At 38.4% G+C, this 15,552-nt stretch overlaps 1 protein-coding gene across 2 annotated transcripts; it reads right to left on the bottom strand.

Moving 5' to 3' along the window:
- Window positions 1-393: 393 nt before the first annotated feature.
- Window positions 394-14,622, bottom strand: matn1 (matrilin 1). 2 transcript variants are annotated; one of them, XM_048201727.1, is made up of 8 exons: window positions 14,519-14,622; window positions 10,910-11,256; window positions 8,254-8,476; window positions 6,891-7,019; window positions 6,176-6,580; window positions 5,942-6,094; window positions 5,780-5,860; window positions 394-1,062 (listed from the first exon to the last, which is right to left on the bottom strand). In XM_048201727.1, the coding sequence occupies exons 1-8, from the start codon at window positions 14,598-14,600 to the stop codon at window positions 1,013-1,015; spliced, it is 1,470 nt and encodes a 489-aa protein (XP_048057684.1). In that variant the 5' UTR covers window positions 14,601-14,622; the 3' UTR covers window positions 394-1,012. The 2 variants fall into 2 exon arrangements, with proteins under 2 accessions (XP_048057684.1, XP_048057685.1); XM_048201728.1 differs by lacking the exon at window positions 6,891-7,019.
- Window positions 14,623-15,552: the final 930 nt, after the last annotated feature.

Below are 15,552 nucleotides of genomic sequence, written 5' to 3'. Positions count from 1 at the left end.
GGACACTTTATGAATTTATGAATGGCAGTGACGCAAATATCACTGGTAGGTCACATGACAATGACAACATGGCGAGTGTAGTGCGTCCGGATTACATTCATACTACACATATTCATTAAATACTGTGTTGTACCCAACATTAAAATTGTCTTCTGCAGAAAAGCAGATAATGAAGGCTCTGTAGTTAGTGAGAGAACGCCTCTTTCACTTCATCTACAACCTTTAATTATGTAACCACAGCTGCTATACATGCTTGCACTTTACATCCCTCTGTACCCGGGACTCCTAATAATTACCCTGAACAATTTCTCTTATGCAACCTTGCATTGAAATGAAATCAAGCCTAACTCAGCTGTTCGACACGCACAAAAACAAGGACACAACAAACAAAGACACAGACACAAAATGGGATTTTATTGAATCATCACAAGCAGCATGTTTAGCACTTGCCGAACCAGTGAATGTTTGCCTGTGAGTTACGTGTGTGTGTGTGTGTGTTGTGTCTGCGTATGTGTGTGCTTCATGGAGTGTTTTATTTGAGAAAATAATCAAGCATTCACACATTTATTTCAAGTCAAAACTTATATTAAATTACCATTATATATATACTCCTTATAAAATAATACTTTCGGGGCAGAATCTGAAAGACTGTGTTTGAGAAAAGCAAAGACAGAATGAAGCTGGATCGCACCGCCTCCCCACAGGGAAGACTTGTATGTGAAGATCTTCTTATATTTTTTACTCAAGCATACAGAGTTTTGTTGGGGGGGTACGGTTGTTTGAAAACGGACACCTTCCGCTTTTATGGTGACCATAATTCAGAGCAGGCGTGGTCAGGTAAACCATGCTCACCATGACAATCAGTGCTCCATCCCCGTGGACAATAGTGATGAAGGCAGAGTAGCAGAAAGAAATGGAGTGGATCTTAAGCATTAGGGTCAGAGGTCACAGGAGGCATTTTTTACAAGAAAAGAAAGGGATGGTAGTGTAAGAATTAGAGGTTGGCTCCTTCTCAAACAATCTTGTTCTCTAGAGCAGCGATCCTTTTCGTCACAGCGTCCAGTGATGCTTTTGTCAAGGAAATGATGCAATAGTACCGTCCTAACCAGCTCTACACATTTCTCATGATTAATACATTCTGAAGCATTATGCATTTATACTTGCACAGGTTTTATTTAGAGATTCTGGTTATTACCGATAAGCCGATCATTTTTTCATGTTGTGGCTGATAACCAGTGAGTGACCGATACTATAATTTTATACTTTTATATTTTTTTATATTCATGTACAGATCTTATTATTTAATACAATATATTATAAATTATATACTATTTTAAACAATAAAAAAATCAATTGAGTGAATTTAGGTATAACAAATATTATGTACAGTATGAAAAATGGATATTCACTAAAGATTACATTTAACAGTGTTATTAAATTATTGTTTTAAATATTTTTTATTTAATTTTGTATTATATTTTGTATTTTTTTATATTTGTATTACCTGTTTTATTTTTTAAAATAATTATTTTTAAAATATTTCTAAGCTTAATTGTTCATTTTTTTTTAATTATTGATTTAAAGAACTACAGTTTCGAGACAATATGATGACAAAGATAATCAAAAAGTACAAATAGGTGAAAATAAGCATGCATAATTAAATTTTCAATATCGAAAATATATATCCAATAAACCCAATAAAAATCTAATATCGGCCATTAACCAATATGGTACCACTATATTGTGCATCCCTAATTTCTTTACATTTGATTTTAATTATCAAACAGCGAGTCCAAATGTATTTCATCTCCAAACATTATTAAAAAAGGCAAATCTTACCTCAAAAGATGAAACATTCAGCTATACGGAGCCCCGCACATGAAATGCAAGAAAAAAAAGTAAATCGCACGTACGATTTACTATTTCGTTCCCTCGATTTGCTCAATCGCACACAATTTACTATTTCTTTCCTTTGATTTGCTCAATCGCACGCACGATTTACTATTTCGTTCCTTTGATTTGCTCAATCGCACACAATTTACTATTTCTTTCCTTTGATTTGCTCAATCACACGCACAATTTACTATTTCTTTCCTTCGATTTGCTCAATCGCACGTACGATTTACTATTTCTTTCCTTTGATTTGCTCAATCGCACGTACGATTTACTATTTCTTTCTCTCGATTTGCTCAATCGCACGCACGATTTACTATTTCGTTCCTTTGATTTGCTCAATCGCACGCATGATTTACTATTTCTTTCCTTCGATTTGCTCAATCGCACACACAATTTACTATTTCGTTCCTTTGATTTGCTCAATCGCACGCATGATTTACTATTTCTTTCCTTCGATTTGCTCAATCGCACGCACGATTTACTATTTCTTTCCTTCGATTTGCTCAATCGCACGTACGATTTACTATTTCTTTCCTTCGATTTGCTCAATCGCACGTACGATTTACTATTTCTTTCCTTCGATTTGCTCAATCGCACACACAATTTACTATTTCGTTCCTTTGATTTGCTCAATCGCACGCATGATTTACTATTTCTTTCCTTCGATTTGCTCAATCGCACACACAATTTACTATTTCGTTCCTTTGATTTGCTCAATCGCACGCATGATTTACTATTTCTTTCCTTTGATTTGCTCAATCGCACGCACGATTTACTATTTCTTTCCTTCGATTTGCTCAATCGCACGTACGATTTACTATTTCTTTCCTTCGATTTGCTCAATCGCACGTACGATTTACTATTTCGTTCCTTCGATTTGCTCACGCACGTACGATTTCTTTTCTTTCCTTCGATTTCAGTCGCACGTACGATTTACTATTTCTTTCTCTCGATTTGCTCAATCGCACGCACGATTTACTATTTCGTTCCTTTGATTTGCTCAATCGCACGCATGATTTACTATTTCTTTCCTTTGATTTGCTCAATCGCACGCACGATTTACTATTTCTTTCCTTTGATTTGCTCAATCGCACACACAATTTACTATTTCGTTCCTTTGATTTGCTCAATCGCACGCATGATTTACTATTTCTTTCCTTCGATTTGCTCAATCGCACGCACGATTTACTATTTCTTTCCTTCGATTTGCTCAATCGCACGTACGATTTACTATTTCTTTCCTTCGATTTGCTCAATCGCACGTACGATTTACTATTTCGTTCCTTCGATTTGCTCAATCGCACGTACGATTTACTATTTCTTTCCTTTGATTTGCTCAATCGCACGTACGATTTACTATTTCGTTCCTTCGATTTGCTCAATCGCACGTACGATTTACTATTTCTTTCCTTTGATTTGCTCAATCGCACGCATGATTTACTATTTCGTTCCTTTGATTTGCTCAATCGCACGCACGATTTACTATTTCGTTCCTTTGATTTGCTAAATCGCACGCACGATTTACTATTTCTTTCCTTTGATTTGCTCAATCGCACGCACGATTTACTATTTCTTTCCTTCGATTTGCTCAATCGCACGCACGATTTACTATTTCTTTCCTTCGATTCTCTTTGATTTGCTCAATCGCACGCACACGATTTACTATTTCTTTCCTTTGATTTGCTCAATCGCACACACAATTTACTATTTCGTTTCCTTTGATTTGATTTGCTCAATCGCACGCACGGTTTACTATTTCTTTCCTTCGATCTGCTCAATCGCACGCACGATTTACTATTTCGTTCCTTTGATTTGCTCAATCGCACGCACAATTTACTATTTCGTTCCTTTGATTTGCTAAATCGCACGCACGATTTACTATTTCTTTCCTTTGATTTGCTCAATCGCACGCATGATTTACTATTTCGTTCCCTCGATTTGCTCAATCGCACGCACGATTTACTATTTCTTTTTGATTTGCCTTTGATTTGCTCAATCGCACGCACGGTTTACTATTTCTTTCCTTCGATCTGCTCAATCGCACGCACGATTTACTATTTCGTTCCTTTGATTTGCTAAATCGCACGCACGATGTACGATGTTCACTCGATTTGCGAAATAGCGCACACAATTTACTATTTTGTTCCCTCGATTTGCTCAATCGCACGCACGATTTACTATTTCGTTCCTTTGATTTGCTCAATCGCACGCATGATTTACTATTTCGTTCCTTCGATTTGCTCAATCGCACAATTTACGTTCCTTTGATTTGCGCAATCGCACGTTTACGATTTACTATTTCTTTCCTTCGATTTGCTCAATCGCACGCACGATTTACTATTTCGTTCCTTCGATTTGCTCAATCGCACGCACGATTTACTATTTCTTTCCTTCGATTTGCTCAATCGCACGTACGATTTACTATTTCTTTCCTTCGATTTGCTCAATCGCACACGTACAATTTACTATTTCTTTCCTTCGATTTGCTCAATCGCACGCACGATTTACTATTTCTTTCCTTCGATTTGCTCAATCGCACGCACGATTTACTATTTCGTTCCTTTGATTTGCTCAATCGCACGCACGATTTACTATTTCTTTCCTTCGATTTGCTCAATCGCACGTACGATTTACTATTTCTTTCCTTTTTGATTTGCTCAATCGCACGTACGATTTACTATTTCTTTCCTTCGATTTGCTCAATCGCACGCGTTTACTATTTCGTTCCTTTGATTTGCTCAATCGCACGCATATTTCTATTTCTTTCCTTTGTTCCTCGCACGTCGATTTGCTCAATCGCACGCACGATTTACTATTTCGTTCCTTCGATTTGCTCAATCGCACGCATTTACTATTTCGATTTGCAATCGATTTACTATTTATTTGCTCAATTTCTATTTCTCGATTTGCTAAATTTTACTATTTCGCACGCACGTACGATTTATTTAGTTCCCTCGATTTGCACGCACTATTTATTTATCGATTTGCTAAATCGCACGCACGATGTACGATGTTCACTCGATTTGCGAAATAGCGCACATGATTTACGCACGCACATATTTCATTCCCTCGATTTGCTAAATAGTGCGCAAGATTTACTATTTCTTTCCTTTGATTTTCAATCGCACGCACGACTTCTATTTCCTTGATTTGCTAAATCGTGTGCACGATTTACTATTTTGTTCCCTCAATTTGCTAAATAGTGCGCAAGATTTACCATTTCGTTCCATTGATTTGCTAAATCGTGTGCACGATTTACTATTTTTTCCTTTGATTTGCTCAATCGCACGCACGATTGATTTGCTAAATAGTGCTCAATCGCACGCATTTTTTTCTATTTCCTTTGATTTGCTAAATCGTGTGCACGATTTACTATTTCGTTCCCTTGATTTGCTTCGCACGCACGATGTACGATGTTCACTCGATTTGCGAAATCGCACACATGATTTACTATTTTGTTCCCTCGATTTGCTCAATCGCACGCACAATTTACTATTTTTCCTTCGTTTGCTCAATCGCACGCACACTAATTTACTATTTCTTTCCTTCGATTTGCTCAATGACGCACGGTTTACTATTTCTTTCCTTCGATATTTACTATATTTGCTCAACGATTTATATATCAAGGGAACGAAATAGTAAATCGTGTGCATGATTTAGTAAATCAAGGGAACAAATTAGTAAATCGTGCACACGATTTAGCTTGCTATTTTTCTCCTGCATGTTATATGCGGGGCTCCGTACAGCTAATATATAGAACAGCATTCAGAAGCAAGTCGATATAGAATATTGTGCGTAATAGGAATTTGTGTAGTGTATATTTTCAGCATGGCAGATGTGGAATTGAGCTCTGAACTTCAACACCCTGTTTAGGAAAGGATATATTTCTTTGTTAATGCCAGTAGTGCCTCCTCCACCTTTTTCTGGAACTTGACAATGGAATTACATTCACAGGGATCTTCCTCTGTAAGTAACAGCACAGCAAAAAACAAATTCAGTTGATGAAATACTAGTTTCAATGCTATTTTTTTGTGGTTTTATTTACCTTGACAAACATTGATTTGCAGCTTCTTGGCAATTTGGTTCATGGTTTTGAAGTCAGCTGTGTAGAAGTAATGGTCAACGACAGGTTCAGACGCAATCTCTCTCAGCTCGTCCTCAACAGCATTACCAACGCCCACAGCATACATCTTAAAGCCTAAAGCACACACAGTGCGCTGTAAAAACACTCAGACTTTGCATTGCATATCTGTGTGTATGTGTGTGTGCTTTCCCTAACCGTTCTCCTTGGCCTTCCTGGCGGCGTCTCCAATGTAGTCTTGCGACCTGCCATCAGTGAAGACAATACCGACCTTTGCCACTCCAGGTCTGGCGCCCTGGTTGGGAGCGAAGCTGTTGTCCACCAGGAAATTGAGGGCCTGGCCAGTCATGGTTCCCCTCTCCATATAGTCCATCTTTTTCACAGCATCTTTCAGGGCCTTTTTGTTGTTGTAGCGTCCCAGAGGGAACTCCTGCTTCACAGAGCTGGAATACTGCACCAGTCCCACGTGGGCGTTGGTTTCTGACACGTCCAGTTTGTCGATGATCAGGTTGATCCATTTCTTGACCAGCTCGAAGTTCTCTGGTCTCACACTCTTGGACCCGTCGATCAAGAAGACCACATCTGTGGCTGCGTTACTGCAAGCTGAGATAAGAGAGATAAAGTGTTTGTTGAATGGGGTTTCCAAACTGGGGTCCAGGGGGCCGCAAGAGGGTCCACCAATTTTTACAAAATTAATTTACGACTCTCAAAGTTAATATGTAACCTTAAGATGTTATATAATATTTATTATTATTACTGATAATTTTAGATCAATTTAATTAAGTGATTTTTCTATTGATGGCCCTAGATTTCAGCAGTAAAGCAGAGGTTTTATATACATCAAAAACTGCAAATGTATATGGACTCTTTTGCTCATGTCTTTGAAACTTACCCAACATTCACACATACTCACCGCTGCATGATCGGCTGTCGTTCATGAGTGTATGGCCATCTCTGCAGGCGCACTTGAAAGATCCGGGTGTGCTGATGCAAATGTGCTCACAGTCATGATCGCCTGTCGCACATAGGTCCGACACAACCTCTACCATGAATGTAACACACACACACACCGGGTGGGGGAAGGAAGGGTTAGCGAGGAGAGAATAACTCTATGTGAAAGTGGAAAATTAATGCGTTTTAACAATCCGCTGCACTCAAAACGAACAGCAAATCTTTAAAACACACAGAAATATGTCAGAGACCCAGGCACTTGAGGACAGCAGAAAATAAAAGTTTTGGCGTTTCTCTCAATGTTGTTTGTCTCAGGTGGCTGTTGCTCTGATGCAGACTATCTACCGCATTGGTTCTCAACCTTTTAAAGTTCGAAATTGTCCAATTGGAAAATTCTCAAATGTCACATACAGTGCAAAAAATGATGTCTTGTTTTCCATTACAAATATCTAAAAATTCTTAAATCAAGATACATTTACTTGAGAAGCAAAATGACTTGTAGTCAATAATTTTATCCCTTAAAACTCATCTTTGATCATCAAAAGTACATTTAAACATTTTTTTCCTGTGAAAAAAAAAAATGTCATGCCTTAAAATAGCTTGAATGTAACCCTTGCCTCATTTAATATACGTGGAACAATGAATATGCAAATTAGCCCCGCCTCCACTTACTCACGCCAGCTCACGCCAGCTCAGAGATCCACTCGGTCAACTTACTCTTTACAACATCGGACACATAACTGTAATAAATATGATTAGCCTTTTGCTTGACTACATTATGAAATGGCTAATAATGTGTTCTTGTCATTTCATAACATTGGAAGGTTGAACCACTGTAGTCGCATGGACTATTTTAATGATGTTAATCGATGTTATGCTCTCGGATTTCATCAAAAATATCTTAATTTGTGTTCCGAAGATGAACGAAGGGTCTTACAAGTGTGGAACGACATGAGGGTGAGCAATTAATGACAGAAATTTTCATTTTTGGGTGAACTAACCCTTTAATATCTTATGTCATCTTGCCTCTCAAGTAAATATATCTTGATTTAAGAATGGAAAACAAGATGAAAATACTATTATTTTCCAGTGTATAGCCAAGCTGAGAACCACTGCACTGCAGCGATTATACACATGCTTTTACTTCCTCCCCCGGAGAACCGAGTGCAGTGGAGCATCAAGCACAAGGTGGAGATCTACGTCTGGAAGTGAGATTTATGATCACATGCCCTATCATGCCCTCGTATATACACCTTTAATATCGCTGGCCGTGGTGAGGAGAGTCCCGAGACCTCTATTCCCTTCCCCTTCGTCCTCTCACTTACCACAGAAGGCCTCCTGGAACTTCTTGGTGAGCTTCTCAATGAGGCTGTAGCTCTCCACGTAGTCCACGTGATCCTCCAGAGGCTCGCTGGCCATTTGCCTGAGCGTGGTCATGTCTACGCGGCCCACTCCGATGGCGAATATCTCAATGCCGGCCTCACGCGCCCTTGCTGCATTGTCACGGATGTTGTCCTGCGGTCTGCCGTCAGTCACGATAATTGCCACCTGCAAATGTTTATTAATGACATTTTTTAATAAAAAGATCTAAAACTGGACATATTCTTACATAATAGTTGATTCAGATGTTCGCCCAGGCCTAATTCATCCATTGCGGATTACTGTACGTAACGATGCATGTTGCCAAAGAAGAGGCTTAATGCTGTTGATCATGCCAATATGGGGTTTTATGAGATTTATGAGACACTTTTCACAGCGATGCCATGCATAGAAGAACCATAGGCTGCTTTCACACTTGGTCCGAACCAGAGTTTGATTGCTTTCCCCTTCTCCCGTTGGTCTGTTCACATTAGCCGTGTCCCAATTCAGAGGCTGCATCCTTCGAAGGCTGCTTTTGAAGACCTGTTTACACCTGGTATTAAGATGCTTTTTGGTCGATCGGATCACAAGTGAATGACACTAAATACAGATGTAAATGGGGTGTAAAACATTTTGAGCTTGTCCACTTTCGACCACTTCCAGAGGTAGTTGCATACGCATTCGTAGTCTAAACGCTCCTGTTGTCGAATGTGATCGAACAGCCACAAAAGACCACCTACTCTCCGCCTACTGACCTAATGTGTAAACATTATGGGAAGCGCTCTAGCTAGACGGGATTTAAACTTTGTCGACTGAAGACCCAAGTTTGGTTTGAAGACCAAGCGCAATGTTCTCTCACCATTCCTGATTTCTAACACAACAGCATTCGGCCGGTCTTGCGGCTCTCAGAGCAGAAACGAAAGCTGCTGCTCTCCGTGTTTTTCTGTCATCTATGGACGCGAATGTTATGTAAATTGCGCAAGTTTATTTTGTCCATTAGATCAAAAGATCTGAAAAAACCAGAAAACAAGAAATCAGGACAGAAATGTTTGAAAGTGGACAAAAGAGACGGATTTAAACACCAGGTGTCTCCTTCGTCCACTTGTGATCCGATCAACCAAAACGCATCTTAACAATAAACTGGGCCACAACAAAGGCTGTCCCAATTCAAAGGCAACGTCCTTCATTTCCTCGGCCACAAAGGATACGAGTGGAGTTCACAGCCTATCCTATCCCAAGATTCATTGCGTTCTGGTGACGACTGGATTTTTTTTTTTAGATAAAATGGCAAATTACACTTTTAAATGTAAGTATTGGATTTCAATTTACTTAAAGGATTAGTTCACTTTTAAATAAACTTTTCCTGATAATTTACTCACCCCCATGTCATCCAAGATGTTCATGTCTTTCTTTCTTCAGTCGAAAAGAAATTAAGGTTTTTGAGGAAAACATTCCAGGATTTTTCTCCATATAGTGGACTTCAATGGGCACCAAACAGTTGAAGGTCAAAATTACAGTTTCAGTGCAGCTTCAAATTGTTCTACATGATCCCAGACGAGAAATAAGGGTCTTATCTAGAGAAGCAATAACTCATTTTCTAAAAAAAAAAACAAATTATACATTTTAACCATAAATGCTCATCTTGAACTAGCTCTCTTCTTCTTCTCTATTAGAATTCCAGCAGTGTAGATACTGCCCTCCACAGGTCAAAGTTTTGAACTAAATTGTCATATTCAATATGCTAGTGCAATAGTATATAACAATAAGTTCAAACTTTGACCTGTGGAGGGCAGTAATACACTTAGCAGTGTCTACACTGCCGAAATTCTAATAGAGAAGAAGAAGAGAGTTAGTTCAAGATGAGCATTTATGGTTAAAATGTATAAAAAATTTTTTTTTTTTTTTAGAAAATGAGTGATTGTTTCTCTAGATAAGACCCTTATTTCTCGTCTGGGATTGTGTAGAACAATTTGAAGCTGCACTGAAACTAATTTTGACCTTCAACTGTTTGGTGCCCATTGAAGTCCACTATATGGAGAAAAATCCTGGAATCCTGTTTTCATCAAAAACCTTAATTTCTTGAAAGAAAGAAAGAAAGACATGGACAACTTGGATGACATGGGGGTGAGTAAATTATCAGGAAAAGTTTATTTAAAAGTGGACTAATCATTTAAATATCTAACGAAACGCATGTAAAAAAAAAATAAAGCAGTTCAAATGTTGATATATCTTACTAAGATGCGATTTTATAGATAGTTTGTACTTTTTATTACGGTATGTATCTAAATGGTCAAAGGATGCAAAGGCACCAAAATTGAATCAGTTTTATAGTGGTTCACTTCCATGTTTTAGTATGATTACATTCATATCAGCAGCGAACCAAACAACGAACTCTGACGTCAATCGAACACGGGTGCACAACAAAAGTCCTAGTGTGAAAGCACCCTTTGTGAAAAGTTCTTAAAAGAAACATTTTTTCTTAGTGTGAATAATCTTTTAAAAATCTAAAGAACCTTTTTCCAAATATAAAGTGGCTTTTGTGCATTTGAAAGGTTCCACTGATGTCAGAGGTTCTTCAAGGAAGCATAGATCCCAATATTTAAAAGAGTGTAGGACTCTGACCTTGCTGATGCCTGGGGTTTTTCTTGCTCCTTCGGCTTCGCTGAAGGCCACGTTCATGGCGAACTGGATGGCGAGGCCTGTCATGGTACCGGTGGACAGTGGCTCGATCTTGGACACGGCCTTGACAAGCGCAGCCTTGGTTTTGTGGGACTTTAGAGAGACCTCGTTCTTCACCCGACTGGCGTAGTTCACGACGCCCACACGAGTAGCATCAGGTCCGACGTTCAAGCCGTCAATCACTTTGGCCAGGAAGACCTTGACCTGCTCAAACTCAGCGGGGCGGACGCTTCGAGAGCTGTCGATGATGAACACTACATCGGTGGGCTTGGTGTTACACAAGCCTGCAGCTGAAAAGAGTGAAAGAGCAGAGAGAGGATGTAAATATGTGTGATCACCAGACATTTATTTTAGAAAAACCATGTACTTGCAGTCACTATGACATTTGGCTATTTATTGATTATGGCAAAAAAGGCTCAGTGGGTTTCTATATAGAACCCTAGGGTTCTTGACTAAATTTTAAAGGGGTTATTATGATTATGATTTCACTTTTTTAACTTTAGTTAGTTTGTAATGTTGCTGTTTGAGCATAAACAACATCTGCAAAGTTACGACGCTCAAAGTTCAATGCAAAGAGAGATATTTTCTTTTACAGAAATCACTTTTTAATGACTATAACAAATGGCTGGTAGGGACGTGTTGACATCACAAACCCCAAAATTTACATAAACCCCGCCCCCCGGGAACACGCAATAAAGGGGGCGAGGCCATGTTGGGCTGCTTTAGAGAAGAGGAAGAGTTGTTGTAGTAGAGTGTTGTTGTCATGCCGTCAATTTATGCCGGACTGCTTCACAAACGAGAGTCAATTCAATGCTGGATTTACACAAAAGATTAACATGACGGCACATGCTAGTGGATGAGTTGAATCAACTCCACAGCAACTACATAAATTTATCCACTAACCATTCAGAAACGCCCAGTTTCATTCTAAAAGTTGTAACTTCTTCCTGAGTCTCTCCATCAGTGTCGACTCTGGTTTGAACAATGTAAGGCTGAACACCGTTACTGACAATCCTCATTTTGGCTGCGTGAGATTCTCCAGCTTTGTTGTTGTTGAGCAACCGAAGTGTGAGCTGTTAAAGCTCCGCCCTCTTTTGGAAAGGGGGGCAGGAGCAGCAGCTCATTTGCATTTAAAGGGACACACACAAAAACGACGTGTTTTTTCTCACACCCAAATAGGGGAAAATTTGACAAGCTATAATAAATGATCTGTGAGGTATTTTGAGCTGAAACTTCACAGACACATTCTGGGGACACCAGGGACCAGGGAACCCCAAAATGTTCTATATAAGGAGAAATGTCTTAAATGAAACACCTATAAAACACTAAGAGAGAATCAAGTGACATAAATATGATGCATGCATGTGATCTGTAGATAATATTCCCTACATTCTCATTGGTTACAAATATCCTGAGAGTTGCCCAATTTAATCATTACAGTCTAGACATATAAAATCATGTTGTTTGTTATTGAAATTATTCATTTGCTTATTAAACCCTCCAGCATATTTATTTAGAAGAGAAGTACTTTGCATAACCTTCACAGGACATTTCAACATGACTGATTTCAACACGAGCATATTTTCAAATCATAAAGTAGGAATTGAGTAAAATTAATCATTAAAACATAATTTTTTTATCTTCCTCAAATTACTTTCATAACACTTTTTCAGGACTCTTTCAGGACTTTTTATCAGAAAATTCTTTGCCTTACATTTACTTTATCATTACTCCAGTCTTCAGTGTCACATGATCCTTCAGAAATCATTCTAATATGATGATTTGCTGCCGAAGAAACATTTTTGATTATTATCAATGTTGAAAACAGTTGTGCTGCTTCATGTTTTTGTGGAATCTGTGATGCATTTTTACAGCATTTATTTGAAATAGAAATCTTCTCTTTACTGTCACTTTTGATCAATTGAATGCCTCCTTGCTGAATAAGAGTATTAATTTCTTTTAAAAAAAACAAAAACAAATTGGAGTGTGTGAAAGAAAGTGAGAGTGAAAAGCCAGACAGTCTGCATGTAGCTCAATAAATGTACAGTGTTGGCCGTTCTCATAATAACTCCCATTGATTATACATTCAGCCTCAGGTATGCATGCTCACGCAGATTTACGCACACACACACACACACACACGCGCACACAGTACAGGGCCTCTTTGTGTACCAATGTACTTACATTTAAAACCTTAAAAACACATACAAGTTGTGTACAACCACTGGAAACACAACCCTAATTACCTACTTGATTGAAGTATCTCTCTTAGATTTTAACACCTAGATCTGCATAAATAAACTAATAATTAAATACTAAAGGATCTTGAGCACTGGAGGAGATAATGTAATTCTACACAGAAGTTAAAATGAGAAAAATGCTACATGGAGAAAATGAAGGCTTCAGAGTACATTCCCTTCAAAGGTCAAAGGTCACATATTTGCTTAACATTGAACTCCACCATCCAAACTGTTGTGTAAAACAAAAATATAGGTGATTTCAGACACATTTTTAGCACTTCAGTCTTTCTACAAATGTGATAATGCTTGTGTCCGTGCTTCTTAACTGGCTTAAACCAGAAAGACTATCTGGCTCAAGCAGTTTCACCAAAAAGACCATGCATTTTCTTTTGCTATTCTGTCTAGTTATCTGGTTATTTAGCAGCGATAAACTAAACTGAACCAGCTAGACTTTTAGTTAGAAGGTAGATAAACTCACTGCAAAAAAATGTTTTTCTTCTTGTTTTCCAGTACTAAACATTCTTAAATCAAGATACATTTACTCGAGAACAAAATGACTGTAGATATTACCTCTTGTTTACTGAAAAATTGATCAGAATTAAGTGAGTTTGTGCTTAAAACGACATAAAATGTGACCCTGGACCACAAAACCAGTCATAAGTCGCACGGGTATATTTCTAGCAATGGCCAACAATACACTGTATGGGTTTTTCTTTTATGCCAAAAAATCATTAGGATATTAAGTAAAGATCATGTTCCATGAAGATATTTTGTAAATATCCTACCGTAAATATATCAAAAATGTATTTTTGTGAGTGGATATGCATTGCTAAGGACTTCATTTGGACAACTTTAAAGGCGATTTTCTAAATATTTTAATTTTTTTGCACCAATTTTTTTTTCGGCCAAATATTGTCCTATCTTAACAAACCATACATCTAAAAAAATTGACCATAATGACTGGTTATGTGGTCCAGGGTCACAAATATCTGTCGATGATGTAAGAAAAATGATTCCCTAATTAGTGTAAGTTAATTTTTTTGACCCGACTGGCAGACAGTTTTCGTATTTTAGATATAAACTCACTTAAACTCATAAGACTTAACATCTTTTTTGCTTCTCAAGTAAATGCATCTTGATTTAAGAATACTTAGATAAGAAGACAAAAATACTGAGCAAGTAAATCATTTTGTGAGTTGGGATGAAGGTTGCTCTTCATTACAGCATTTAACAGCAAAACATGTTGGCATCATCAGCATCCAGTGATAAATGAATGACATTGATGGATCTGTTAATGATGCTATTTTCTTACCCATAGCAGCAGCATTTCTCAGATCCACGGTGGCTTGAGCTCCCAGGATGCATAGCAGCATCACAAACCCCGGCAATGTCATACTGTAATGCGGCGTGAGTCCTGATGACCTGCTCGACAACCAGAGACAGACTGATTCACAGAGAGAGAAACGTGCAGGTTATCAACACACACATATACACAGATACACACTTACGCTTCCAGACGCCGCCCTCAAATCCATCTCCCCCGAGGTGTGCGAGCTGTTTTGGGAGGAGGGGGGATACCTGGTCCGAAAAACCTAGAGTTTGGGTAGGAAAGACAAACACACCTTGATCTGTGTATGTGTTTGTATAAGGGAAACCGAGTTCATTTGGAGCCCTAGGAGGGGTCTCTAACTTGGGGTTGAACTCAAATAAACATTAGGATGAATCTGTCTTTTCTGGGCACTTTTCCTCTCAAATTAATCTCACACACGCAGGAATTTATGCACAGGAATTATGTGGGAAGCCTCCGTGCCTGATCCAACACTGACGGCCCTGTTCTGACTGTGTGTACGTGTATGTCTGTGTTTTTCTACTATACGCACCATGCCGTGTCTAGTATGCATGCTGGGAAATGCGAGTATTACACGTGAGCATGTGTGTCTGAGACAAAATTTGATCATATTGAGTGTGATACGCCATTTCTAAAAGGTTTCCATTGGAGGAAGCTCTATTTTCACCTACAAACACAAAATGTTGTTATTTCTTATGGAATTTTGTAGTGTTTATTATAAATTATTTATCTTTTAGTAATTCACGTGCCCTCATAAACTTTTATCAAAATAACTTCCCCTCCCTCTTGGAGTGATATATCTTCTCTGATGATGAGGGCGGGGCAACCTGTCACTCACCTGAGATCCACCAATAAAAAACCTCAACTATCCAATCAATTCCCCACAGACAAAATCAAGCCCCGCCCTACATTTATTCTTGTTTGAGAAGCCATTTCACTCGATATACATCACAATAGGGAAGAAAAGACTATCGCAACTTGTTTCATGTCGACTTTAA

Source organism: Megalobrama amblycephala, linkage group LG9, assembly GCF_018812025.1.
Source record: "Megalobrama amblycephala isolate DHTTF-2021 linkage group LG9, ASM1881202v1, whole genome shotgun sequence".
Classification (NCBI taxonomy): Eukaryota; Metazoa; Chordata; class Actinopteri; order Cypriniformes; family Xenocyprididae; genus Megalobrama; species Megalobrama amblycephala.
This window is presented reverse-complemented; position numbering and strand designations above follow the sequence as displayed.

Excerpts from the sequence above, each read along its gene's own strand:
- matn1 (XM_048201727.1), bottom strand. The coding sequence starts at position 14,600 with ATGACATTGCCGGGGTTTGTGATGCTGCTATGCATCCTGGGAGCTCAA. Across the intron at positions 11,257-14,518 it reads GAGAAATGCTGCTGCTATGG|CTGCAGGCTTGTGTAACACC; the intron begins GTAAGAAAATAG and ends CACTCTTTTCAG. Across the intron at positions 1,063-5,779 it reads ACTGGCATTAACAAAGAAAT|TGGACGCTGTGACGAAAAGG; the intron begins ATATCCTTTCCT and ends CAAAAGCATCAC.